Here is a 27,337-nt window from a genome sequence, read left to right as displayed (position 1 = left end):
GGGCGGGAGAGCCGCGCGCGCGGGGAGGGGTGGGCGGGGCGTGCGGCGTCCAATAAGATTTCACCCGCCGCCACTTCTCGCGAGAAGAGGAGGGCGCTCCCTTCACCCCTTCCCGTTTCCTCCGCGAAGTCTCGCGGGATCGGCCAGCGGCCGGTGAGGGCGGCGGCGGTGGTGCTGCTCCTCCTCTCCTCTTCTCGCGAGAGGTGGCTCTGGGTCTCGCGAGAGTTGGCGGGTGCCCCCCTTGGACGCGGAGCCGTTTCGCTTTGGGAAGTGAGCGGGTAGAGCGGCGGGCCGGGCCGAACCGGGCAGGGCTGGGGTGGGGGGGAAGGAAGGAAGGAGACACAGGCGGCGACGGTTCCCCTGTGGGCCTTCGGGCTGAGGAAGCCGCGCGGCGGCCCGCGGGGCCCGGGCGCCCCCGGTGCTGAGGGGGTGAGGAGGGATCGCGGGCCCAGGCCTCGCCTTCCCGGGGTGCCCCCCCTTCCCCTACCGCGGCGCTGCCCCTTCGGGCCTGGGCCCCTCGGATGAGGCGGTGAGGCCGGTGCCTTTCCCGCTGCCGGTTCCTGCCCCCCTCACACCCCCTTCCGCCTCCTCCGGGGCCTGGCGGGGCCGCGCTCCCCGCCCCGCTCCCCATGTAGGAGGGGGTGTCTGGCGGCAGGGAGGGCCGAGGCCGGGGTGGATGGTGGCAGGAGCGGGCGCTGAGGAAGTTTGAAGTTTTGGGGGTTTTGGAGGATTCCCCCCCCCCTCCCCTCTCTCGAGCACAGTGGAGGAGGAATGCCAAATCCGGAGAGACATGGGGGCAAGAAGGATGGGGGCGGCGGGGGGTCTTCGCAGCACACGCCTGGCAGTGGGAGCTCGAACAGCAAGGAGAGGCACCGGCTGGCCTCCAGGCACAAGAGGCATAAGTCCAGGCACTCCAAGGAGTCACCGCTGGCAGCCCAGGAGACGGCGGCACCCTTGGGCGCGATGATCAAGCCGCTGGTGGAGTATGATGATATCAGTTCGGATTCGGATACCTTCTCGGATGATGTGGCCCTCAAGCTGGACAGGAGGGAGAACGAGGAAAGGAAAGCAGACAGGAGTGAGAGGATACAGAAACACCGGCACCACCAGCACAAGCGCATTCGTGAGCTGATGAAGAGCAAACAGGCAGAAAAAGAGAGGAAATTAGAAAAGAGCCTGGAAGCATCCAGCAGGTCCGGGTCCACCAAGGAGAGAATATCGGGATCCTCCAAGAGACTCCTTGAAAGCGAGGAGCACCCAAAGTCACTGTCCTCAAAGAGTAGCAACAAGGAGTCCCGGTCAGCCAAAGCGCACAAGGAGAAGTCCAGGAAGGATCGGGAGCTCAAGTCTAGCCACAAAGAGCGCAGTAAAAGCCATCGGAAAAGGGATGCTCCAAAAAGTTACAAAACAATTGACAGTCCAAAGCGGAAATCCAGAAGTCCTCACAGAAAATGGTCTGACAGCCCTAAATTGGATGACAGCCCCTCAGGAGCCTCCTACATCCAGGAGTATGATCTCAGCCCTCCCCGCTCCCACACATCCAGTAACTACGATCCCTACAGGAAGAGCCCCGGCGGCTCCTCGCGCCGGCAGTCCATCAGCCCACCCTACAAGGAGCCCGTGGCTTACCAGTCGAACACTCGCTCTCCCAGCCCTTACAGCCGGCGGCAGAGGTCGATAAGCCCCTATAACAGGAGGCGTTCCTCCAGCTACGAGAGAGGCAGCGGGTCCTACAGTGGGAGGTCACCCAGCCCTTACAGCCGACGGCGCTCGAGCAGCCCTTTTGCCACGAAACGGTCTGTGAGCCGAAGCCCCATCGCCAGGTGTGTGCTCTCTACGTTGCCCTGGGGAATGGGGAAGTGTCTCAGGGGGTCGGGGTGGCTCTGGGCACAGGAGGGGTTAAGCCCCTTCCTCATCTCGATGGGGGTCACCGGCTGCCTAATTGGGCTGCAGAGTGATTTGTGGGGAATTGCTTTGGTTGGGTTGGTGGCAACTCCCTTTGAAATGGTGTTCACACTTTCAAAAACACCTCCCTGGCTGGCGGGATGCAGCGTCCATGTTGGTTCTCAGCAGAGAGGCCTAGAGCTGAACGAGCTCCTGGGATTAAATTACACCCACCTCTGGAGGTGGCCCCTGCAGAAGGGCCCAGGCTCCTGGGGAGGGTTGTGCTCTGAAGGCAGACAGAGCCCTTCAGCTCCTGATGTGGCATCTACTGTGCTTCCCTGGCAAGAAGTCCAGCCAGAGAGAATGTTTTCACCTTTTTCTGGAAGCCTTTATGTGTTTACTGCGTAGGGGAACTTGATCGTGCTTTTCAGGAGGGTGGCTTGTTTTGAGTGTATTTTACTCTTTCTGAACTGACTTGTCTTTTCTCTTCCCTTGAATTAGAGATGACCACGTGTAAACTCCGTCTTTCTAGCCTAAACTTTCTTTTCTCAGTACTGCAGTTTCTTGCTTCCATTCTGAAATCGGGGCGTTCTGGAAGGACAAGTAGGAACCAGCTGTATTTTGGCTTAACTATAATTTTCTCTTTTTTTTATTTTTTTATTTTTTCTTTAGTCAGTAACCTTGCTACAGAAGGGAACTATTATTTGAAGGTAGTTCTGTGTATTTTATTTCAGATGTTCGTTAATTATCCTGTTATTTGTGTGAATACATACATAGTCTAACGTTGATTCTTTTTTCCTAGCTTGAGCTTGTGTTAAGTGAGTTTCCTGTTGTCACCATGGGTGCTGTGGAGCTTTGGTTGTAGCTCCATGGCAATTAAGATGTGACCTGGAATGTAATCGCTATAGAAATGCTCTGCACTCTGTTAGCTGTACTGCATCCTCTGGTCCAAACAGGAGCTGCGAGAGAAGAGGCTGCCTCCAGAGCACGTTTATGTGATCAGCAGTTCCCAAAGAACTCAGGGCTTTTGGAATTTGGCCTTTGTTACTAGAGCTCTTAACTTCAGGAATACTGTCTTCCATAGTGGGCTTGAAATAGTGCCTTTGTCTTTGCTGAGAGAGAGGTGTATCGGTTTTAGCACCCTGGAAGCTGTTACGTAAAAATTTACTCATTCTGCTGTGATTTTACATAGTGAAAATTTCCTGCAGGTTGTTTCTCCTCTGCCCTCTTTCCCCCGCGTGCACCTGAGAGGTTCTGAGGGATAGTTGTCAATATTTTTCTTCTCCCTCCTCTCAATCCTTCTTGCCCTGGTGGCACTGCTCTAATGCAGTAATTGCTAATACCTTTGGAGGAGTAAGAATATGGATGTATGCTCCATGATGTAATTGTGTATTGTGGCACCTGTTAAATGTCCATGTTCAGCCCTAACCAGGGAGAAACCACGTGGAAACTGGAGTGGTATACAGAGGTGTGGTTTTCTCTCCCCAGGTTACTCCACTTCCCAGGCAAACCTGAAGCTTACTCTTTCTGTAACTGGCTACTTGCTTCTGACTTGGGGAATCAAGCAGTTATCTTTTCCTGATTTTAATTATGGGAGCAACTTTGAAGTGCTTTGTGCTGCTTCCCTGAACTTATGTACCCACGTAAGAAACTTTTTAAGGGCATCTTTGACTCGCTGACAAAATGCTAGACCCCAAACCAAAAGAGATTCCAAAGGTTACTTACTGTTTATGCTCAGCTTGTATTGAATTCTTTGAATCTCTGACTTTGATAACCTACTACTCTCTTTTCTGGGCAGATAACTTACTGCGTGATACATTCTTTTAAAGCAGAACAGTGATTCTAGTAAAGGGACAGAGGGAATTTTATGTGTTCTCCGTGTGTTAGGCAAATTGTGAGTTGTAATTCGTTGTTGGTTTTGCTTCACTGAGCTTGCAGCCTGTGCGGGGAGGCAGTTGGTGTAAGTTTATGGCCCAACGTCTGCTCCAGAAGCCAAAGGTGGGGCTGCCCCTCAGCTGACGGCCCTTTGGGAGCTCACCTGGAGGAGCAGATCGGCTGAGCCTCTCTTGCCAACTTTGATTGATCTGCTGCAGACGAGTGTGTAAACGGAGGCAGCTGACTTTGCACCAGAGTAGCCGGGGAGTGACTGCGTGATCTCTTCTGTTGGCTCCTGTGGAGGGGCAGGAACAGTCTGGGAGAGAAAACATCTTTAACTGGCACACTCGCTTACGCAGTGAACATCTGACTATGGCTTAAATTCTTCAGAGGAGGTAACGCAGGCTTTTCTAGGACACTGAATTATTTCCACTGCCTGACAGTATGGGTTTTTTTGTGCATTCTGTGTTTTCTTTAATCTCCATGTCCAAAATACAGTGTTAGGGAACTGAATCCATGTGCTGTGCTGATTGGAGAAAATGCAGAATGTTTGCATTTCAAATGGCTGTGCAAAACAACTTGCTTTCCATTTAGGCGGAAATGAGGATGGCTTGGTCAGTAGGGAAAATAGCAGATGTGGCTTGCCATTCCTTGTCGCAACTGTTGTCATTGCAGCTAAAACTAGAAGAAGAAATTCCAGAGTCCTTCAGCTTGCTGAAGGTGGGTTGTGCTCTGTACTAAGTATAGCAGCGAAGTGTGAGTGTGTGCATGTGCTGTTGTGGTGGCCACTGCTATGCAGATCCTCGCCACGGCAAAAGGTCGTGGGGCATTCAGAAACAAGAAATGGCCTGCTGTTTGAGCTTGTTTCCTGAGCAATTAGAGCATGGGGCACGCGGTCAGGCTTCCCAGATACTAGTTTGCACTTTACTCTTACCTGCTCCAAGCCACAACAGAAGTTAAAATGTTTTAATGTCTGTAGATGTTCCTAGGAGTTTGTGTAGTGGGTAATATGGAAGTACGTAGATGTGGGGCTTTGTTGTTCTGCCAACCGCTTCAGGGTCACCACTGCCAGCAGCTATTAGCTGTGGTCATTTCCAGCATGAGGAGATCTGGAGGGTTCTAGCATTCCCTCCTCCAAAGACCATTCTAATCTTCTGATTATATCAGTTAATATAATCTAATAATGCTTTTTTTTTTATTTGGATTTTTACATGAGCCATCATCTCAGAGTTCTTTATGTTAATTCACAGTTGTCGTGGTTAATATCTTGTATTTCCAGTGCTAGAGAGACAACAAGGTGGGTTTTTTTACCCCAGAGCATTTTTATCCAGAAAAAGAACTGCACGTGAGACTGGATTGCCCCCCACCCATCCCGGATGATCTTGGCAAAGCAAGTAAGATGTAGAGTTAAGGGTGAAAGGGGTAAAAGTGCTAACTAAAAGGTTACAGGTAAAGCCATGAAACGATCATTCTGGAGGATGGACAGAGTATCTTTAAAAAGCAAAATCTGCCTGTGCGTCTTCTGTCTCATTGCATCTTTTTTGAGATATCCAGCAGTGATAAAAGCAAGTGTTGCTGTGGAAGACGGCCCCTCAGTAAGCGCTGTAGCGGTGTTGAGGCCGTTGATGGTCTAATGATATGAGGTAAGATTTGCTGTAGAGTGGTTTATTACTGGTTGCACTGATAGAGCTGGGAAAACAGACATGCTTCTGGATGCGGTGCCTCTTTCAGGTCTAACAAAGAACCTGTAAACACCAAGCTGGAAAATGGGCTTAGAAACAAGAGCTCTTTGTATAATAACTATAGGTAATTACCATTAGATGACTGAAGAGAAAAAAGCGTGAGTGGCGCCTGTGGAGCGAAGAAGACTCCTGGGAGGGAATAAGTGGATTTAGTCCTGGTGGAGGCAGAGGATGGAGGGTCAGGGAGTCATCCCCAGCCATCACCGAGTTGGAAGCGCTGGTTCTGCAGTGCAGCTCCTTCCTCAGCAACCCTCGTGTAAGGGGGTCCTGCCCTGAGCCGTGTGCTCTGCCTCCGCACCCCACCGCTTCCTCCAGCGTTGCCTTTCCCTTGCTTGTGTTCATGCAGGTGTCCTTGGCTGCATTTCTAATGTAGCACTTAAAAATAAGGTAAAATTGCACTTTTGGAGAAGTTTATTTTGTGTCAGATGTGCTGAGTGATCTTGTTGAGAATGTTGCTCTGCAACCGGTTGAATTAGAGTAACTGTTGTGTGGAAATCATGGAGAAGGATGTGATACAGGGAGCAGGAAACCGAGGATCATAGCATCTTAAACAATATGGCCTGAAAGAATTGTAACGGGGAACGCTAACCCCAAAATTATTTGTGGTTGCAGTAAACTACATCCTCCCGGATTCATTGGGAACATTTTCCTCAGCCTGCGAAAGTCTTTGAGCATAGTGAAAACCTAATAGCTTTTTCAGCTCCTGGCAATTTTGCACTGGGATGCGGCAGGTGAACAGCTATCCAAATGGCAAAATGCATCTCAGACCATTAATTCATTAAGTAGAAACCTCGGAAAAGGAGGCGATCCTGAGGCAGCATTCCCATTATAGAAAGTGTGTTGAAGGGGAAAATAGTTGAGTGACTTCAGATGGCACTTTTTTTCTTTCTCCTGGTTGTATATTTATTTTGTAAGTCTAAAGGTAAGGACTGGACTCTACAGTTGTAGTGTTCTTTGACCACTGTTAGCATGAGGTTTGGGGTTGTACTCACTAGTGAGAGGGCAGGGTGCTTGTGCTTGGCGTAGCAAGGGAAGAGGACTCTGTTAAACTCCACGCCGCTGTGCAGCGAGACCCTTTGCCTCCCATGCAGTCACAACTGTGTCCGTCCTTGAAGGCGCTGGTGGTGTCCAGCGAGGAACCTTGTATTAGTCTGTCTCAGTTCCCCAGTTTATTTTCCAAGGGTTTGTTGTCTCAGGACACAGTATAAGCAGTTTAGATCTTGTTAACTACATTCCGAGTGTGGTTACAAGCGAGCCAGCACCTCCTGTGTTTAAACCTGCTTGCCCATAGCTGTTCTGCATGACTAGCATGGAAATATAGGTTGAGAGAATTCCATATTTTCAAAACTAGATATGTTCTGAGCAATACATCATAGAATAAAGATAAACTTTGAGCACAGTTTTTATTATAGTATTCATAGGTTCTGATCTCAAAACTTCTCGTTTTCCTGTTGGCTCATGCAGCTTCTAAACCCATCAGAGCCTTCCACGTGTCCAGTTCTTGTGCCGTCTCATCACCTGCACAATATGAGCTCCTCCTGAAGTGGAGGAAACTGTTCTGGCTTGTCAGTAATTTTGAGACGGACACTGGAAGTACCAGTTTCCAATTCCATTTTATTATTTTATCTTGTTTCCACATCAGTGTCCGCTGAGCTTGTGGTTACTGCTGCCTTCTGACGAGGTTCACCCCGTGCTGGCGGTGCGTACCCTGATGGTGTGAGGTGTTTCCTGCTTTGCTTGTTGCTTATTTCATAACACAGATTTTCAGTGTGGTTTTTTTATTCTGCGTATATACCTATTTAGAGACCATTTACTGTAGAAGAAGACTGAGACCCTCTGGACATACCTCAAACAGAATTAAAATTCCTGGGTTGTTTGGTTTTTGTTTTTTTTGTTTTTTTCCTTCTGAATCACAATATGCAAATTTAAGTTCTGATGGTAGTAAAAGAAGCCGGGGGAAAAATTAGCTTGAAGTGAGATGTTTCCTGAGGCGGCATTCCCGTGAGGGCAGTCATATTTTACCCGTTGTTTCCTTTAAAGTTGTACATAATTACTATGAAAGATTTGTAAACTGCCAACTCATCCTCTCGATTGAAGTCTTCTGTTCAGCGTGTGCATCTGTGAATCTCATCTTTACCTTGGGGCTTGTCCAGTCTTGATCCTTCGTGTCTGTCTCAACAGTGTGATTGAGAGCAGTCCTGACATTGGAAGGCTGGATGATGACATGAAACTTGTATTGCTTTAGTCAATAAACTTGTTTCAGTAGCTTTACTCTCTCCAGACAGGTGTTGTGGACTCTCTGAACTTAGTTGCCCGATAATGGAATGGAATTATTTTCAGAGAGAGCTACTGATGTTGGTGAGTAGCTCAGAGGTTGCGAGATGCTTCATTTCATTTTCCTTCTCCCCGTTCTTTCCACAGGAAATCTGTGAAGTCCCGAAGCCGAAGTCCTGGGTATTCAAGACACTCATCATCTCACAGTAAAAAGCAGAGGTCTGGGTCACGCAGTCGCCATTCCAGTATATCACCGACAAGGCTACCGCTGAACTCCAGTCTGGGGGCAGAACTCAGCAGGAAGAAGAAGGAGCGAGCGGCAGCGGCCGCAGCTGCAGCCAAAGTGGATGGGAAGGAGGCAAAGGGCTCGCCTGTTTTCCTGTCTAGAAAGGAGAACAGCTTAGCGGAACTTAAGGAGTCTGGAACAGAACCTAAAAAGGTCATCAAAACTGTTAAATCTGAAAAATCATCTTCAGATACAGAATTAGTTAATTTACTGTACACGAATGCAGAGACTAAAGCCCCTGCAGAAACAACAAAAATCAAGGCAGAGGAGAACTCTGAGAGGAAACATCCTGTTCCAGTTAGAGATTCAAAACAGACGGGAACAAAAGACTTGAAGCCTGTAGCAGTGGTAGAGGACCTCCTATCTCCAAAAGAGACGGATGCAGCAGAGAAGGAGATTCCACCCCCACTACCCTCAATAAAATCACCACCTCCGCCTCTGCCGACAACCACACCACCACCTCCAACTCCACCATTGCCGCCTTTGCCTCCATCACCTGCTGTTCCACCTTTGCCGCCATCCCAACCGACTCCCATTCAGGTCCCTACTTCAGCCCCAGCGTCTTTACCATCTTCTTCCCACCCAAGGACGTCTACTTTATCCTCTCAGGTGAACTCTCAGTCCTCTGTCCAAGTCGCTACAAAAACACAAGTGTCTGTGACGGCTGCTATCCCGCACCTGAAAACTTCAACATTGCCTCCGCTTCCGCTCCCCCCTATTTTAGTTGGGGAAGATGACTTGGATAGGTAAGGTCACACAAGAGTATCCTGTATGCATTTAAAAGCAAACCATTGAAACAGATTTTTTTTTTGGTTAGTTTGACAGTCGCTAGCTTATCCTGCAGTGTACACTGAAGACCGTGCCGCTGGGATGAATGCGCTGTTGCACAGCCATTCCTGGTATTGGCCTTGGCAGGTTTATGTGGAGGGTTTTATGATGTTTTCCAGGTAGTTACATCTTATCTCGGGGAGAAAGAGAGGTTTGGCTGCTGTTATAATGCTGGTTAGTAAAGGTTTCGTATAGCTCTTTGTTCCTGTTTATTACGGCAGTGAGACATGGATCTGGAATTGTGCACCCCTTGGCGTTGTAGCCATTTGCACAGGCTTATTTTGAAATGGCTTTTTTGTTTAATTCCTCTAAAACCTTGTACTTAAGTAACAGGAAAGAGCTGAACAGTGCCAATACAAGAGAACAAACCAGAGCTATTTCTGTTCCAAATTCATCAAACGTGTCCACATGTGAAAAACAGCATTAGTTTAACTTAAGTAATGTCTTAATTATTGAATAACTAATACAATTCTTATTGCGTAAGCAGTAGGTACTGTTTGTTTGAAAAAGAGTTTAAAAATGGAAGGGTGAAACTGCACCTACTTCAGCTTTTTGTTCCCTGTGATTTCTAATCAAAACGTGCAGACTTAAATCTGTCCTGTGTCTGTAGCTCTCGCTGCTCTGGGTCTTGGCTGTGTTGGTCATCTGAAAAACCTTACTGTGGGTTTTTTAGTTTGGCGGGGGCGGGGGGGGGAAGAGGAGAATGGAACGGAATATCCAAAATGGAGAAGAAAAACAAGTCTTTTTTCTTTTTCCTTTTGTAGCTGTTAGCATGTTGTAGTGCTGTTAACGTGAGGTCATCACTGATGTATTTTTTTTTTTACTTGATCTGCATAGCCTGTAGTTCCTGAACAATTTCTGTATCTTTCCAACCATCGCTAAGGATGTACTAGGTATCTGCTTGGTTAGTAAAGCGGGTTTTTTAATTAATGGTGTGTTACATGGTAGGTATGACTTGATATAATTACCCTGTGGTTGAAGAGAACGCAGTATGTTACATATTCGGATTCATTTAATTGATTTTCATGGTTTGTCCTGGTATCGATGTGAATTGGGATAATGTTGTCACTGCGATGAATGTAAAAGTTAGGCTTGTGCATGTTTATGTTGCCCTTCCGAAGCTGTGTAATGTTGTTCCGCAAATATCTATTTAGTTTAAATGCATCTGTGATGAGCAGTAGCTTTTAACAGATTGCAGATTTTTCCCAACTCAAATGCCAGTCTAAGCAAGATTCTGCCGCTGTGTTCCCTTATTTCCAAACACAGAAATTGTGCTGCAAATACTGTATTTTATTTTTTAGCCGCTCACACCTTTTTTTCTACCACTCAGGTGTGGCTTAGTTTTGTAAAAGTGTCTTTTATCTCTGCCATCGCTATGAACTTAGGAGCGCAGGCGATAATAGAGCTTAGTAAATGGATTTACAGTGACTTTTTCCCAAGAAAAGGATGGGAAATCCCACTTCATTTTGCTGAGCCTGGCGGCAGTTGCATATGGCACTGACTGTACGGAAGCTCACTCTTGATCAGCTGCCTTCATATTTATCAACAGAAGTGTTCTTAGAGTTTTGTTTTCATACACTGAGAGTGGGAGGATTTAGTTAGAGGCTCTTTAACCTTTCTTGGTGCTTTTTGAGTTCTCAAGACTTACCAAGGTGCACCGTGGGTCGCCTCAGCTGGCAGGAGATGGAGCAGGAGGAGGGGAGAAGCTGTTTAGGAGCAAGTGGTACAAACTTTGTCCGTGTTTGGTGTTGCATTCGGGTGTTATGCAGCTTCCATACGTTCCTGGGAACATCTGGCTGACTGTTCACAGCGCTAACGTGGTTAAAAATGCAGACCTGACTGATCGCATTCCTGCTATTTTTGGGGAGGGGAAGAAGGGAGGGAGCTTGTAGGAGTCTGTTAGGCAGTTGGCGTTTGCACTTTGTCGTTTTTCTGCTTGGGCAACTCCGGAGGGTCTGTTTGGTTTTCTCACTTGCAAGGAAATGCCTGGTGAAATGTCCAAACTTTTGGGGGGTAATCAAAGTTACAGGAACCATGTAGTAGCACTAGTGCTGATATGCAAATAGATCAACTAAGCTGTATGTGACTAAGCACAGCTAACAGTGTGTCGGGGAGAAAATGGGGACTGTTTGGTAAGAGGGTGATAAGGGACCTCCTGGAAGGTTGGGCATCTGTGGATTAAACCTACAAACACACCTTCGTCCTTCCCAAGGAGTCTTGCGAAGAAGTTGGCTTTGGATGGTGTCTGGAAAAAGGCTGAACCTTTTTGACAGAGTCACAGGGCCTGAGCTTAGCACATACTGTTAGATATTTAAATACTATCAGGAACAAAGGAATTGCCAATTAGAAGTGGATTAAACACAAAGTCAAACAACTGCTTTTTTTTTTTTTTTTTTTTTTTTTGCTGTGAACATTCAGTCTGTAGGAACTGGGTGACATTAAATCAGCGCTTCAAATACACATATGAAAGCCATAAAGAAAGCCAAACCTAGTCGATCTGCCCTGTTGGAAGGAAGGCTCTTGCCTCTCCGTGCGGCTGTAGGCCCTGGCTGTCCAGATCCTGTTTTGAAGAACCTCTTTGGAGGTTTCACGTGGTTTCTGCCCTGGTGAAGTGACCCGGCTGGGAATCATTCTGCACATACAGAAACTGCAGTTAATGGGGGCTGAGCTTCCACCCATACAGCTCTCCCGCTTCTGGTATTTCTAGGATAGGTACCGCTGGCAGCAGTGCCCGTTGGTGGATGCTTTCCTGGAGGTCTGGGCTGGCGTGACGTGGGATTAGTTCTGCAGCTGCCCGCTGACTTCCTAGCAGTGGGAGAAGATGCTCCCCATCTCTTACCGAAGATGTCAGAGCTCAGTGCCAGAACAGTGTCCTCCTTTGTCCTGCTATTTTCTTAACTATATTTCACAAGAGATTTTCATGCGGATTAGGCAGTGCCTAATAAAAAAAAAATTGGGAAAATGACCTACTTCCATCACTTCATTTCTGTGGAGTTCTCTGTGCTGAAGCGTTAGACCTGGTGATGCTGACAAACAGCAAACCTCCTGCTGGCTGCCCTAAAAACGAACCTTGGAAGGTCGTTCGGATCTCTTAATCTTTTTCTTTTCCTGGTGAAGCGGAGACTTGCATGGAGAAAAATTCCTGACTGTTCAGACCTAGGAATTCTCCCTGCTGCATACATGAGAGAAAAATTAGGCTCTGCTTATGAGACTCTTGCCAGTCTAAACCAAACTTCTGATGCCATTGGTAGTTTTGGATTTCTCAGTAATTTTCACAAGTTAGAGCTACATTTCAGTCCTTGCTAAGAAGTTAAAAGTTACTTATATAGAGAGATTTAATTCTGAGTTCATGTTTATAGTGGTCCTTAACAAGTCATGCATTTAATTTCATTATGATAAATGGAGTAAATAGAGGAAGTAAGGGTCGGAACGTGGGTGCTGGCTGACAACCTGAACTGTCTTACAGGAAACTCAGAATAAGTACTTATCTGTGCAAATTGAGCAAGTCCCAGTAGCAGAGCGCGGTGTGTTTATTTGAAGACAGTGTGTTCAAACCTAACGCTTTTCTCTCCTGATGTATTATCGTTGTAAAATTTAAGGCTGTTTTGTTTTATACTTGGCTATGCTAATTTTGGGACTTAAACTTGGGCTCCTAACTTTACGCTCTCAGATAGAGCTGTTGTTTTACAGTAGGCTTTTTTCTGTTTGTTAAATTGGCTGTTGAGTCTGACTTCTTGTATTGTATTAACTTTTCGGAGTTTAGTCCAAAAGAGATTCTTCCTCCAAAACCTGTGAAGAAAGACAGAGAGCAGAGACCACGACACTTACTCACGGACCTCCCGCTCCCTCCAGAGCTCCCTGGAGGGGACCCATCTCCTCCTGACTCCCCGGAACCAAAGGCAGCCACACCACCTCAGCAACCATTCAAAAAGAGACCAAAGTAAGGCTGGCTTGCTTCTTTTTCTTTTTTTTTTTTTTTGGTCTTTTTTGAGTCGTTAGGTTTTCTGTTTCTTCACACAGATGTTGGTCTAGGTTCCCAAAGCTTTATGTCTCGTCGTATGCCGCAGCACTCCTAGAAGAGCTGACTGTGTGCCCTGCGCGGAGACGGTGCTGTTGAGAAAACACTCACGTTTGAAATTGAAGCTGGCAGCTGCTTTGCCAGCTCTCAGCAGCCTCCCCACCATTTATTGCATGGGGAGAACACTTAAGATGCACCTACTTATACATCTTTAGCCAGATTTAGTTCAGTTTTTTTAAATTCTTTTGTCCCCAGACTCGTTTGAGTGCTGTCTTTATTGAGGGAAGTGGAATACGGAGAACACGAGTTCGTATTTCTGTTTTTTCTTATGATATATTAACTGTTTCCTGTGGGTTCTTTCATATTTGGGCCACTCATAGTTGAAGGCCGCTTGCCCCATCTATTTGAGAACTAACAGTACAGCAGAAGAGGAGGTTGCGTAAATTGTGCACCAAATGGAGAGTACGGTTCAGGCTCTGTGCTGAAGCTCTGATGGATTCTGTTGTCTTCCCCTTTGACCCCTCCCATGGTAGAAATTGCTGGAGTGTGTCACACTCAGTCTCCAGCCACCTCTGCCCTCAGAGCGCTCTCATCTCGAGATTCAGCCTCTAGCCTGCAGGTCAAAGAAGCCTCCTGATGAGTGTCCCTGTATAAAACTTTTGGGGCTTCTAGGAATTGGTTATTCGGAATAGGAGACAAACACCTCTTCTTCATGCATGATTGAATTATTAGTTGTGTTGCATGGTGTACACAACTTCCTCTGACAACAAAATTTATGCAAGGAAGCAAGCTCCCTTGGTGTTTTGTACACAGAGTGCTAGCTACACTTTCTTTTAAATAAAAATCAAATGTCCAGTGTTTCTGCAAAAGATTCCAAACACTGATTTTTACCCTACTGTAGCATAACTCTTTGCTATTTTTGAGATAAAGATGGTAATTTGATTCTCCTTCAAGGTACCTTCAGTTAAAAGTACATCACGAGATCTTTGTAGAAATCCGTGTAGCTGACTGCGTGACCCAGCTAGGGCGTAGTAAAATGTTTCTGTAGAATTGAGGTGGCATAATATCCATTTTTACTTGTCTTCCCCGCTCTTTGCACTCCTTTTTTCCCGAGGAGGAACAATGTATTGCTCGTTAGCCGTATGCAGCTGATAAACGCGTGACTGAAGTGAAAAGATCTGATAGTGAGTGTGTTCTGGCTGGGGTGGTTTAGTATCTGAATGAAATAGAAGGATAATACTCCTGTGTAGCAGTGCCCGTATCTGGAGTCGTTGAGATTATATAGCATGATTCATTCAACTCTGCTGAACACTCGGTTGCTAGGAGCGTAAAGGCATGCTGCCTGATTTTTGTTTTTTTGGTTTTAGGGTACAGCTTGAAAGAGTCGAGTAGGCATTTGTGTATGTGCTGGGGGGCGAGGGGGAGCACTGGGTGTCTGACAGTCCTCTTCCCCCTTTCAGAATCTGTTGCCCTCGGTATGGGGAAAGGAGACAGACGGAAAGCGACTGGGGGAAGCGCTGCGTGGACAAGTTTGATATCATCGGGATTATTGGAGAAGGGACGTACGGGCAGGTGTACAAAGCCAAGGACAAGGATACAGGTAGGGATGCCAAGTGGCCTCAGGTTGACTCTGCTTCTTTATGGCCTTGTTACCATGGGTGTGCTTAAAACCCATTCCAGCATTAGCAGTGTTGCCGGTTAATGACAAATACTTGTAGAACTAGAAGTGGTTCCAGCCCTGGAATAAGCATTTACATCAGGTGTTCTCAAAAGGGGCAAAAGAACAGAAGTTGTGAAATGCTGGTAAGTGTGAGTTAGTGCCCAGCTGCCCTCTCTGCTTGTGAAATCGCGCGTCCTGTGTGTTCAGTTTGACACACGCTCCAATGGTCGTGGCAGGTATAGCTATGGCAGCCATAGGTGCAAACTCGAGCCCTGCTTTTTAAGTGTGCCTTTGTCAGACTTCATTGTTGTAGAGCTTGTGAAAGGATCTGTGGTGGCTGCCAGGGTAAATTTATGTTCACCTGTGTGACTTTCCTCTGAAGCAGATGAGGAGGAGCACTGGTGTCATCTGTCTTGAGTTCCTGGCATGATAACTTCTGACAGAGCAATGGAACAAAACTTAGTAGGGTGGGAATGAAAGCTGCCTCTGCTGCTTCTTGGTGGATGTTGACTGTGCTCATAGCTACTTTCAGCGTCCCCCTGGAAACCCGCAGTGATGTGTGCGGGGGCTTTGATGTTGGCTTCTTCTGGCAGGTGAATTGGTGGCTCTCAAGAAGGTGCGACTGGACAATGAGAAGGAAGGCTTCCCCATCACGGCCATCCGTGAGATCAAAATCCTTCGGCAGCTGATCCACCGCAGTGTTGTTAACATGAAGGAAATCGTCACAGACAAACAAGATGCACTGGATTTCAAGAAGGACAAAGGTAGTACCTGCTGCAGGGTGTGGTTTCAATTAGCCAGAGAGGTGATGCAACTCCATTTGTTTATTCTTAGTGTAAAACTAAAAATATAAACTCTGGTGTAGATTTTCTTTTTTGCATTCCTCCTTGATACGTGGTTCCAGCAAGTTTGGCGTCTGGATTTGGCCTTACATCAAAGGATAGATTCCAGTTACAATGAGTTGTCGCACTGTAGAGCAGAGGTAGACGGGGGCTTAAAAGGATCCATTGCATTCCTGTAGAGTCACAAAAGAGCAGCCTTACAAAAATCAGCTAAAAAACCTTTACAGGGTCACTTTTAACACTGATCAGTGCCAACAAACTCAGTAATTAAAGACTTTTGTCCTCTGCCACTGTGGAAGAGGGGCATTGTAGTATCCCACTAGCTTTTGTTTGGGAGCTTCTCTTCCGTGAGAGAGAAGGGAACAATGCAAACACCAGTTTAAGCCGTGCGTGGTGGTAGTCTCTTAAACTAGCTTGAAAGAAAAAGGAAAATGGATGATCAGAATTTCAAAGGAATTTATTTTGGGGGCGTATTTTGATTTTTTGGATGTTCAGCTTGATGCATTAGAGGGGCTAGTTAGTTTTTCGGTTCTGTCGTTCCCCCAAGGAAAAACATTTCTTCTAGGATTCCCGCTAAGCCTTAGATATCACAAGGCTGTGTTAAAGAAAACACTAACAGAACATACTCAACAGTGCACAAAAAAACCCCAACACATTTCAAAAATTGAATCTACTTTCCTGCTTTCTTTTCCTTAGTCTCTCCTCTCTGTCTTAAATCACTTCTCTCTTATTATACCAGGTGCCTTTTACCTTGTGTTTGAGTACATGGACCATGACCTTATGGGGCTGCTAGAATCCGGCTTGGTACATTTCTCAGAGGACCATATCAAGTCTTTCATGAAACAGTTAATGGAGGGTCTGGATTATTGTCACAAAAAGAATTTCCTTCATCGAGATATTAAGTGCTCGAACATCTTACTGAACAACAGGTAACCTGCTTGTACGGTTCTGTCCAAGCTCTTCCCTAGGCTCGGCTGAGAGCGCGCAGTTGTTATCTTCACCTTGAGTATGCTTAGGACCAGGAGGTGTTGATCCACTGGAGGAATCAGCCCTGCGTGTTGCCACCAGTGGTGTGATGGGTGGTTATAATGAAGCAGTGGCTTTCCTGGGTGCTGCTGCTGGCTGAGGACACAGCTCCTGCTGTGAGGGTGAACAACCGAATAACCTTCTCCTGAACTTGCTGCAGGTAGCAGTCTCTCCGCGGGAGGCCCTCTGCTCACTGCTTTGTAGTTCCTTACAGTTAACCTGCGTTCATGTTGATGTGCAGTAAATGGGTCTCTGTGTACACTTGGTCTCCATGGTATTTTGGCAGAAATACTGTTTATTGGAAGTGCCTGTATGCAGAGAAACCGTTGAGGGTTAAGGTGGGAAGTAGCAGTTCTCCATGAATGCTCTCTCTTCTCTAGATAGCAATAGTTGGCAGTAAGGTGGTTCCTCACAGGATACATAACAATTATTCATTTGCTGTTAATCCTCAAGTCTCTATCTGGATACCCGTAAGAGAACTTCGAGCCTGTGAGAATAATACTATGCATAATTGCATCCGCATGTCTGGATATCCATCTAAAAAAATTCTCTGGGACATAGGCCTATTGGGAAGGGTTTGTGATAGAGACGACTCTGAACTATTGTTTTTTGGGGGTTGTTTTTCCCATGTTTCTTCGAAGCATTAAATAGGGTTTGAAAAATTAAGACCGACGTATCCAAAAGTAATTACTGCAAACACTGCTTTATTAGGCCTTTCTGCTCCGTGGGGGGATTTTCTCCCCTCTAACTGCTGGCAGCATGTGAGCTTACCTGTGATTCAAACCAGTGACTGTTTTTTGTCTTTCAGTGGGCAAATCAAACTTGCAGATTTTGGACTCGCCCGACTCTACAGCTCGGAGGAGAGGTGAGGCATAGCGGGGTGGAGGAAGGGGGAAGTGGTTTACATAGGCAGGACGAGCTCCTTTCTTCTTAATATCCACAAAGTCCCTTCACTTGAAAGTCCTGGCACTGCCTGCGAAATTATTTCCAGTGTAAGTGGTATAATGCAGCTCCAGCTGTCAGAAAAACATACTCCTGGCTGATATTAATAGTCTTTCATTAGACAAACCAGCTGATAAGGAACCAAACTGTCTTCTCTGCTTGCTGTGGACCTGCCATGGACCACGTCTTGCTCTGAAGTCAGTCACTATCCAGTCCTGGCAGCCTGCTGCTGCCTGTTGCAGGTCAGGATTTTTCAGTCTGGGGTACTTACAGCCTACTGCCTAGAGCACACAGACAGACCTGTAAAATCTATGATATCTCTTCAGCTTTGTTTTATCTCGGGCAGGTGCTATGGAAGTTTAGACTTTTGAAAGCCTACTGCTTCTGCTTACATGCCAAACTCTCCTGTTTGGAAGCAATAAATACAGTTTGTAAGGATTTTGTGGCTCTCGTTGTTAATTTACCTGTGTGTCTTACATTCCAGCCGTCCGTACACAAATAAAGTCATTACGTTATGGTATCGACCTCCAGAATTGCTGCTAGGTGAGGAGCGCTACACGCCAGCCATAGATGTGTGGAGCTGTGGGTAAGTGCCTGGTTTGTGTCTTTTGTCCTGTTTGGGCTGTGAACATCAGCACGTGAGTAGAATACTGCTAATGGAAGGCAGTCTTTGATTTGTGCTGATTTCTGAATCTGTATCTATTCCAGCTCAGCAAAGCGTGGTGTGGTAGTGTAGGAATACTTCCAAAATTCTGCGCTTTGGGGAAATAGGTGTGTGTCACCTAACTAAAGCTGTAGCGTTTAGTGGAAACCTCTAGAATGAGACTCTTCTTGGTATTGACATGTGAGAGCATAAAAGGTATCTTTTCCTGCTATTTAAAAACCAAACCAACCAAGCTTTGCTAATGATGTGTCACTAAGATCAGGAGGGTGACAAGCTTGCTCTGCTGGTCATCGCTGCAGTGTATGGTTTTAATGACCTGATAGAGAGTTTTTCTGTAATGTCTTCAGATTGCCCTGTTTGTCACCTGATTTTTTTCAGCTAAACCTAGGAGACATTTTAAAGTAGAGATTTCAGGTTTCTGATAGCGTAGGGAGCCTCGTGAACAGGAGGAGTCTGGGCAGTTCGGCCACAAAAGTGAAACATTTTCCAAGTCATTCAGAACCAGAGACTCGAGGATTCAGCATTCAGAAGTGGGGCTGCATTTCCCAAAGTGCGTACTTCCCATTGTGATACCCGCAGGTAAACTTCCAGCAGAGCTTAGTATACAAGCAACAAAGGTTTGTGAAAGTCAGGCCCTGCTAATTACTTCTGGAAACTCTGGCCGTGAGGTCCAGTTGCTGTTCGGTGCCCGGTGCCGAGTGAATGGGGTTAGCCCGGTTCCAGCAGACAGGTGCCGGTATCAGCCCACAGCTATATTTGGCACTGATTGTCATTCCTGTCGGAAGGTTTAAGGGTAGATGTTAAGGACTGAATGAGTCAGAGTTGTCCCCTCCCTCCTTCTCTTCTTTCCCTTCCAGCTGTACAAATGTTGTGTGTGTGTGTACAAACGTTGTGTGTGCAAGGCTCCATCCTGTGCTTGGCAACGACAAACACTAAGGCAGTGGCAGCCGAGGATCATTGGGACCAGCAGATATCCCTCAGTAAAGTTGAAAAGATAAATGGGCTGAATGTGGAGGAAAATGAAATGCCTGGCTGTTTTTTCTTGTCGCGCTGTTGACACATCCCGCTTTCCCCGCAAAGAGTTAAAGCGGGAAGCCCGTGAGACGTTAACCAGCCTACCAGTGACTGGTATTTCCCAGCTGCGCAGGACTGGTGACTCTGTACACGTAGGTTAGTTTGTCAGTTCTCAACTACAAGCCCTGATGCAAATAACTCTCCTCAGGCAAACCTGCTTCTGAACAGAAATGCTGCAGTGTTCAAACGATCATCCCAAGGGTTTGCTGTCATGACCTCTTGCTTTTCCTCTTTCCAGCTGTATCCTCGGGGAACTGTTTACAAAGAAGCCTATTTTTCAAGCCAATCTGGAACTGGCTCAGCTTGAATTAATCAGGTAAAGCATTGCACATGCATGCCTATGAGAAGAGGTACTGCAGAAACTGCTCATGCACACAGTCTCTGCGCTATAAGAGCCCTCTTTCTCTAATCTGCCTGCAAAATAGGACGAACAAATGGCTGTAACTGCAAATGTGAATAGTTTGGCATCTCCATGTCCACGGCTACCGTCCTGTGTAGCTGCTAATGTTACGTACCCTCAATAAACTTTGCTGCTGTTGGTTGAGTGCAAAAATAATGAACCTAAATTACATCTCGCACTTAAAATTCATTGTGTTGGATGGTTTATAAACTCAAGATAAGTATTTTTCCTCTTACCGATACCACCTTTTTAACCTGAGGGCTGTCTAGTCTTCATGAAATGTGCCTGGACCTAGGTTATCAGTACACTAAGTTGCTGAGAAAGGAAATGTTTTCAATCGGGTTGGTGGCTCTTCTCCTAGCTGTGTTTCACCTGCTGATCCTATTCTGCTTTTCTGGCTCGCAGCCGGCTCTGTGGGAGCCCGTGTCCAGCGGTGTGGCCGGACGTCATCAAGTTGCCCTACTTCAACACTATGAAACCGAAGAAGCAATACCGAAGGCGCCTGCGTGAGGAGTTCTCCTTGTGAGTTTTGTTAGAAGAGAGGATAAGTGGCTGCGTGGGGGTTATGGCCTTCTGTTACATGGTGCGACTCATCTTCTATCCTTTGGCTCTAGTCTACCTGGCAGGGTAAAGCAGCGCTTTCCCCTTCTTGCCTTCTGCCCTCCAGGAGGGCTTCTCCCATCTGGGGAAGGCTGGAATAGGGTCATGGTCCCCTTTCTAAATATCTGATCTGTCGCAGGTGCCTTCTGGAGGGGTTCCCTGCCTCTGCACATTCATGACACCTCTAGCTAGGGTCTGCACCTGGAAAGCACACCTGACGGTGGGGTTCTCACGGTGCTGAGGCTGTCTGACAGCAGAGACGCGCTCTCTGTGGAGAGTGTATAACTGTGTGATACTCTGGTGGGATTTGTAGCAGAGTTGCTCTTCATAAATGGCAAAAATTAGACTGACAGTACCGTATATCTGATGCTCTGTTGATGTCTTTGAGCTGCTGCATCGCTTAGTAATAAATTTTTGACTGCAGGGTTTTCTCTTGGGCCTGAGGTGTCTCTCTGAAAGTAGGCTTCTCCCCATGCTCAGATCAGCCCCTTAACTCAGCCGTGTTTCCAACTCTCTGCGCAGCATTCCTTCGTCTGCTCTCGACCTGCTGGACCACATGCTGACGCTGGACCCCGGCAAGCGCTGCACGGCGGAACAGGCCCTGCAGAGCGACTTCCTTAAGGATGTTGACCTCAGCAAAATGGCACCTCCAGAGTAAGTTCCAGCTGGCATCCTCCACCGCAGTGGGCTCTCTGCTAATGAGCTTTGGGAAGGAGCCACTGGCTTGGCCCTGGGTTTTTGCAGTCAGAATTTTGTTGTTATTTCTGGGGTTTTTTTTCTCGAATCTGCCCTTGCATTTTGTCATGCGGCTGAGCAAACAGCTCTTCCTGTGCTGTTGGTTTTCTGCTGGCTTTATAAAGCTCAGTTTAATGCTTACAAGGTGCTGTAAACCTCTGTTGGAGGATAGGTAAGAGTGGCATGTGGCATATCCCTGTCCTCTGTGCCACGGAGGACTGGCCAGGACTCATTTATGCTGCTTGTTAATTGACTAGAAGAGTGGCTGTTGAGCGGAGTGGCACTGTCTGCAGCTCTTTGCTCCCACTCCAAGCAGATTATAAAACTGCTGTAGCTGCTTTGCGTGCAGGTATGGCAGTAGCTTTTGAGATTCCTGTTTCATTCAGAGTTACTAAAGGCAGCTGCTTTCTTAAAGCCACCAGAAGCTTGGTGGACTTGTGTTTGTTGGGGCTTGTGTGCATTGTAGCTAACCCAGCCCATGCAAGGGTGAGATCCCAGTGCAAATTAAGTGATTCGCCATTATGGCAATTCACAATTCAACAATTACACTGCCTTTCCCGGTCCTAGGACTTGCCGCTTCTTGGTTTAATAGTATGGTTGCAGTCAGAGGAACACCTGTGCTTCTCCTGTGGCACTAATGACTTTCAGTGGTCTTTGAGGATTAAACGGGTTTTCTTGCTATGTGTCTTAACCGCCAAGTGTTGTTCTCTTCCAGCCTTCCCCACTGGCAGGATTGCCACGAGCTGTGGAGCAAGAAACGCCGACGGCAGCGGCAAAGCGGGATTGCAGTGGAGGAGCCACCATTATCAAAAGTTTCTCGGAAAGAAACTACCTCTGTTACAAGCACAGACACTGTCAAAAACAACAGCAGTCCTGTGCACCCACAGCCTGCCCAGCTCAAACCAGAGCCTGGTGTTGGAGATGCAGTAGGTCAGTGCCCAGTCTGGTCTGTAAAAGGCTTCTCCTGACACGTTACCTCTCTGGTCCAGCTGTGGGAGGCTTCTGTCCATTTTCAAGCCAGTCTGGTTCTTTCACTTTTATTTCGACAGAAAGGGCATTCCAGAATCTTCCTATCCTGATTTTTTTTTTTCTTTTTATTTTTCCCCCTCTACTGTGAAAACTGTTGGCTGCAGAGCATTCTGGCAGGTCTTCAGAAGTCGCTCACTGATGAGCTGACTGTTAATTTGTTCTATGAGTTATATTATTGGTTCTGAAACGTGCTTTCACAGAATGATCAAAGGAGTCCTTGAGTCACTTAAGCCAGCGAAGTAACAGATAGTAGGCTGGAAGGTACAGCCGTGTAATGGGTGTGCGAATGAGCCGAAGTTTGATCCTGTTGATCAAATTAATAAAGATTAGGCATAGGATGTAACAGACTGGTGGGCAAAAGTGTACATCGTTGCACTTGCTTTGTTGCAGAAAAGATCCCTTGGTCATAAAGATTTGCAGGACCAAGACTTGTGCACTGTTTCCAAAACTGTGAGCAACTTCCCGGTGTCTAGAAAATAGTTGGAAGGGAGATATTGTGATCCCTGGAAATGTAGAGGTAGACAAAGCTGCCCACACCATGCTGATTGTTCTCTAGAAGCCTTATAAAAACCCAGATATGGGCTAAAGCTTCTTTTGTGTCAAATGTTGTACTGACAAGTAACAAGGAAGACAGTTCTTGCTCCAGGGAATGTAGGATCCATGTGTTCAATGAAACATGGCAGATGGACGAAAGGTGGTGGCTGGATTAACAAACAGCTGAGAAAAGGGAGTGTCGCGTTCCTAGTTCCCTACCAGCAAGAGGAGCTTCATTTTAAGTTTCTAAAACTAGACCTTTGCACCCTTCTTCCCAAAAAGTTTGACTTAACGAAGTCAGTGTCAGTGTGAAGGGGCAGCCTTGTCACTTGTCACTCAGAAGGCTCTGCTCCAGCGTGCTGCAAAGGGAGGTGATGCCACTCAAGGGTTGGATTTTAGACTAACCTGGATACTTGCGGGTCAGGGCAGAGTCCCCTGTGATCCCAGGCCAGCTTTCAGCGAGGAATTACCTTCTGCTTGACCTAATTTCTTCTGCTGCGTCAGTGGAACACACCCTTCCTCTGTCCCGAACAGCAGTTTAGCTCCATCCCGGGAAACCTGCTTTCCAGGGCAGGAGGGAGCGCTTTTATCTGCGGAGTGCAGCGGAGACCTGGGAGGGGCTGCACTGCTGCCGGACCTGCTGCTCCCATTCCCATGGGAGTGGGCTAAGGGTTTCCAGTCTTCATCACGCGTCCCTAGACTTGCTGGCGTAACTGGTGGTCTGCTTGCTCACCAGCCTGATTCTTGGGGCGCCCTCGGTTGGCGACCCGAGGAATGGGGAGGTTTGGCTCAACTGAGCTGATTTTAGAAGCGGTTGCGTTGGTAGATTTGAGGGGGCAGTGAAGAAGCTTCCCTCTGCGGCTGCCAGAGCAGCTCCGGGCCCTGGGTGGGTGCAGTGTGTGCGCAGTACCACGGGGTGCTGCTGCAGTGCTGTTCGGAGCTCATCGCAGTCTGGAGGGGGCAAGCGGATGGTGGAAACGTGAGCAAACTATCCTGGAATCCTCCTCCTGGAGCCTCCGTGCCTTCCCCCGACCCAGGGACACGGAGGAGAGGTGTTCGTTGGTATGTGCAGTGTCACAAATACAAACCCAGCGTCATGTAGCCTCGCCTAACCTTCCTGTGACGCTGCTTGTGTTTCCTGCAGGCCTTGGAGAAATCACCCAGCAGCTGAATCAGAGCGAACTAGCGGTTTTGCTGAACTTGCTGCAGAGCCAGACTGATCTGAGCGTCCCGCAGATGGCCCAGCTGTTGAATGTACACTCTAACCCAGAGATGCAGCAGCAGCTGGAGGCTCTCAACCAGTCCATCAACGCTCTGACGGAAGCCACAACTCAGCAGCACGAGTCTCAGGCAGCGGCAGCAGCGGAGGAACCCGTCGAAGAGCCACCCGCAGAGGCCCAGCTACCGGAGGAGCCGGCGACTCCAGAAGCAGCCAGCGCTCAGGGAGATATGCAGAACGTGCTGGCCGTTCTGCTGAGTCAGCTGATGAAGAGCCAGGAGCCTGTTCTAACCCTGGAGGAGAGCAACGGGGAGAAGAGCAGCGAGCAGCGGGGGCCAAGGAAAACCCCTACAATGCATCCAGAAGAAAGTACAGGTAAATAGTCGTGACTTGTGCATCTTGGATGCCGTGCACTTGTTTGAACAATTAAAATATTCCCTGTGAGTGCCTCTAGTTTAACTGCGGCCAGGAGGATCCGAGACACTTGAGCATGGAGACAGGGTGGCAGGGGGTGAGGATGGGAGGAGGAGGAAAGGTGCTGGAAATGTGGTCGAGTCTCTGATTTCAAGACTGAGAAAGACACTGACCCACTCCCTGCGGTAAGTGCTGGACTGCTCAGGAGGTTTTAACAACTGCAAAAAGCCAAAACGCAAAAATACTACTCTGCTTCGCATCTCCAAAGCATATAAAATCCAGTAGTTCTCCACTGCGAATGGGTCAGTGAAGATTAAAGGGTTTGGTGTTTTTTTTCCCCAAAAATGAAAGGGGACTTGGGGGGGTCAGTTCTTCCTTTAACCTCCTGCAGAAATCAGCTTACACACGCAGGTAGTGGTTTTGCACAGGACATTGGATCTCTGCAGGTTTTCCCGTCTTATTGTTTGTCCCAGCTTTCTTTTTCACCGTTCCCTTCCAGCCCTCTCAAAAAAAAAAAAAAAAAGCAACCCCAAAATAAATGCAAAGCTGATTTTTAAAGAACATGAGAGCTGAAGTACTGGAGAGTGCTGGAGGGGAGGAATGGTGGCAGTTGTGTACGTAAGAAACTCGTGCATCTGGCTTGGCTGGGCCTGGTTATATGTAGCGTTGACTTTTATGAGTCCTGAAATTCAGCAACTTCTGAAGTTGAGCCGAAGGGCTGGTCCTTGTAGAGCAAGTAAGAGGCATGTTTAAAAGACCTTGATTGTATCGGTGAACTCTCGGATTTCCTTTCCAGAGGTGAGTGTAAATGTCTCCATGTCTTTTTGTTTCTGTTGATTTTTTGAATTATTAGCAACATCCTGTGACGACCTCACCAAATTCTAGAAGCGCCTCCTGAGTATGTCTCAGACTCTCCAGGGAGCCTCTTTTGGCCCGATACCCAACTCCTCTGCAATGTAGCTGAACGTGCTGTGTTCTCGTGCCTTCAACACACCCGCCCACCACGAGCCAGTTGTGATCGTGCTTTTTTTTCCTTTTTTTTTTTTTTTTTTTTGCCCTAGTACTGGAAGATAACTAGGTTATTGTAGAGCAGATTCGATTAAATAACATTGTTCTCTGTTTATAATTATTTTAAATGATATGCTGTCCCCAGATCGGCTTGGGTTTTAAAATTACCTGAAGATTGTTTTCTGGATTTAAATACGATCTAGTTTTAAAGTGGACTGACTGATACGGGTGGAGGGGTGGTCCTGGAAGACTACTGGTTCTCACAATAAAGTTTGACCTTTTTAATAACCAGTTTTGCAAATGATTTGAGGATCTGATTGAAACCAGGCGTTCGTGGCCTCTTACGTCATCGCCAGCAATGACTTTAATCCCCATCCTCTTGTGGGCGAGCGAGATGGAGTCAGTGCAGTCGTGTTGCTCGGCAGGAGTCAGGACGGGTTTTGTGAGCGGAGCCGGGAGCAGGTCGGGTCCCGTGGGGAGCTGCGTCCTCCCCCCTGTGGTGTCACTTCTCGCCCCGTCCCACCGCCCGGCCGGGCTTCGTTCCTCCTCCTGCCTCAGAAGCAGGAACACCCAGTAGGGAGAGCGTGGTGATGGTGGGGGGGCGCCAAGGGTGCTTTTGTCCTTGCTAGGAGGGGTCCTTTGGAAACCAATCCTTGTGACTTCAGGTCTGATTTGGGGGTGGGTCAGGGAGACAAAATCACTTCCTCCTGCTCCAGGACAGCCTGTACGTTGCATGCAGATATTTGTGGCTTGAGATTGTTTTGGGCTTGTGCCCTGGAAGTGTACTTTGTCATTGTCAGTGTACATCTGACAAATGTACGTTGTCATGAAAAAAGGTCATAAATCAGAACAAAGGGGACACAAGAGGGTGAACCCCCGCTCTTCGCTCTGTCGTGGGCGCAGTCAGGATCTGGTACGTGTGGGGTTGGGGGTTGGTTTTGTGTTATTTCTGAAGCAATACGTCAGGGCCACGCTCCGTCAGTGGGCATTGGCCCTGCTCCCGGCGCAGTGGGGCACGGCGTCCCTCGGCCGGGGGACGCCCTGCTTTCGGGGAACACGTGCCGTCGTGTGGCTCTGCATCTGCCTCCCGCTCGGTGTTAGCATTTGATCCGGGAGCAGGAATTCCCTCCGTGGGGACCTGTGTGTTAGGACAGCTGTTGCCGACTGGTTGGGAGTGTGGGGGCCAGGGCGAGTGCGGGGAGACCATTAATGAACACGTGCACTGATCTTGGAACAAATGTCAGCTTTTAAAACTCTCCGCCTCTTTTCCAGCGCATCCTAGAGAGCGGACTGTCTCAGTAGGCTGTTTGCTTTTTTTTTTTTTCATATAAATGTATTTATATCTGTTCACGTGATGTTTTAAGATGGTGTTTAAAAGAAGTAACCCTTCCACAGCATGTCCTCCTCGCATTCTCCCACCAGAGAAGAGACCCCCTGAGCCCCCCGGGCCGCCGCCGCCGCTGCCTCTGCCCGAAGGCGATCTCTCCAGCGCAGCCCAAGAGTTGAACCCGGCCGTGACGGCTGCGCTGCTGCAGCTCTTTTCCCAGCAAGAAGCGGAGTCTCTCGGCCGCGCCACGCACGAACAACAACCCTCCAGAGCCGCGGACTACGGCAGGTCCCACTCCTCCAGGACTTACAGCGCCGAGGGCTCAGAGGGGGGATTTGGGGCCGAGGAGCTGAATTCGGGCCAGACGCTACTAGAACCCTCTGCCCAGCCTCTGGGGAAAAGCAGGACCTTCTTGGGCTCCGTGAGCCACCTCGGGGAGACGAGCAGTTACCAGGGCACGGGCTCTGTCCAGTTTCCAGGGGACCAGGACCTCCGCTTCGCCAGAGTCCCCGTCGCCATCCACTCGGTTGGGCAATCTTTTACCAAAGCCGAGGGGAGCAGCAACACCAACAACACGCTGGTACATCCAGAGGCCAAAATTCAAAACTACGGCGAGCTGGGAGCGGGGACGGCCGGTTCCAGCGGGGCAGGAACGGGTCACAACTGGGGTGCCCCAACCCAGGCCACCTCTTCCTACGGGAAGGCGTATCGGGGGCCTGGCCGAGTGCCTCCGCGGGGGGGACGGGGCAGGGGGGTTCCGTACTGAGACACGCGCCTTCCGCGCCGCTCCTCCCCTCCCTTGCCTCTCTACCTTTAGTGACATGACTCTTTATTTTTTTTTTTTATTTTATTTTTTTTTTTTTTGTTTGCCAGAGCAAGGTCTCGTCCGCATTTCAGCTGCTGCGAAGCTCCCTGTTGTATCCCTGGCTGGGCTGCCGGCGGGCACCCCGGTGCTT

At 48.0% G+C, this 27,337-nt stretch overlaps 1 protein-coding gene across 5 annotated transcripts; it reads left to right on the top strand.

Annotated features, from left to right (window-relative positions):
• Window positions 1-135: 135 nt before the first annotated feature.
• On the top strand, window positions 136-27,337 carry CDK12 (cyclin dependent kinase 12). Of its 5 annotated transcripts, none has more exons than XM_054224131.1 (14): window positions 136-1,823; window positions 7,923-8,807; window positions 12,653-12,829; window positions 14,368-14,507; window positions 15,161-15,331; window positions 16,149-16,338; window positions 17,244-17,300; window positions 17,862-17,963; window positions 19,354-19,431; window positions 19,921-20,037; window positions 20,638-20,769; window positions 21,566-21,780; window positions 23,558-24,007; window positions 26,477-27,337. In XM_054224131.1, exons 1-14 carry the CDS (start codon window positions 772-774, stop codon window positions 27,145-27,147), a joined length of 4,437 nt encoding a protein of 1,478 aa, XP_054080106.1. In that variant the 5' UTR covers window positions 136-771; the 3' UTR covers window positions 27,148-27,337. The 5 variants fall into 5 exon arrangements, 3 of the variants coding, with proteins under 3 accessions (XP_054080106.1, XP_054080105.1, XP_054080107.1); XM_054224130.1 differs by having other exon boundaries at window positions 26,450-27,337; XR_008469832.1 differs by lacking the exon at window positions 26,477-27,337 and adding an exon at window positions 24,900-25,342 and having other exon boundaries at window positions 138-1,823; window positions 23,558-24,231.

The sequence above is a fragment of the Rissa tridactyla genome, chromosome 19, assembly GCF_028500815.1.
Source record: "Rissa tridactyla isolate bRisTri1 chromosome 19, bRisTri1.patW.cur.20221130, whole genome shotgun sequence".
Classification (NCBI taxonomy): domain Eukaryota; kingdom Metazoa; phylum Chordata; class Aves; order Charadriiformes; family Laridae; genus Rissa; species Rissa tridactyla.
This window is presented reverse-complemented; position numbering and strand designations above follow the sequence as displayed.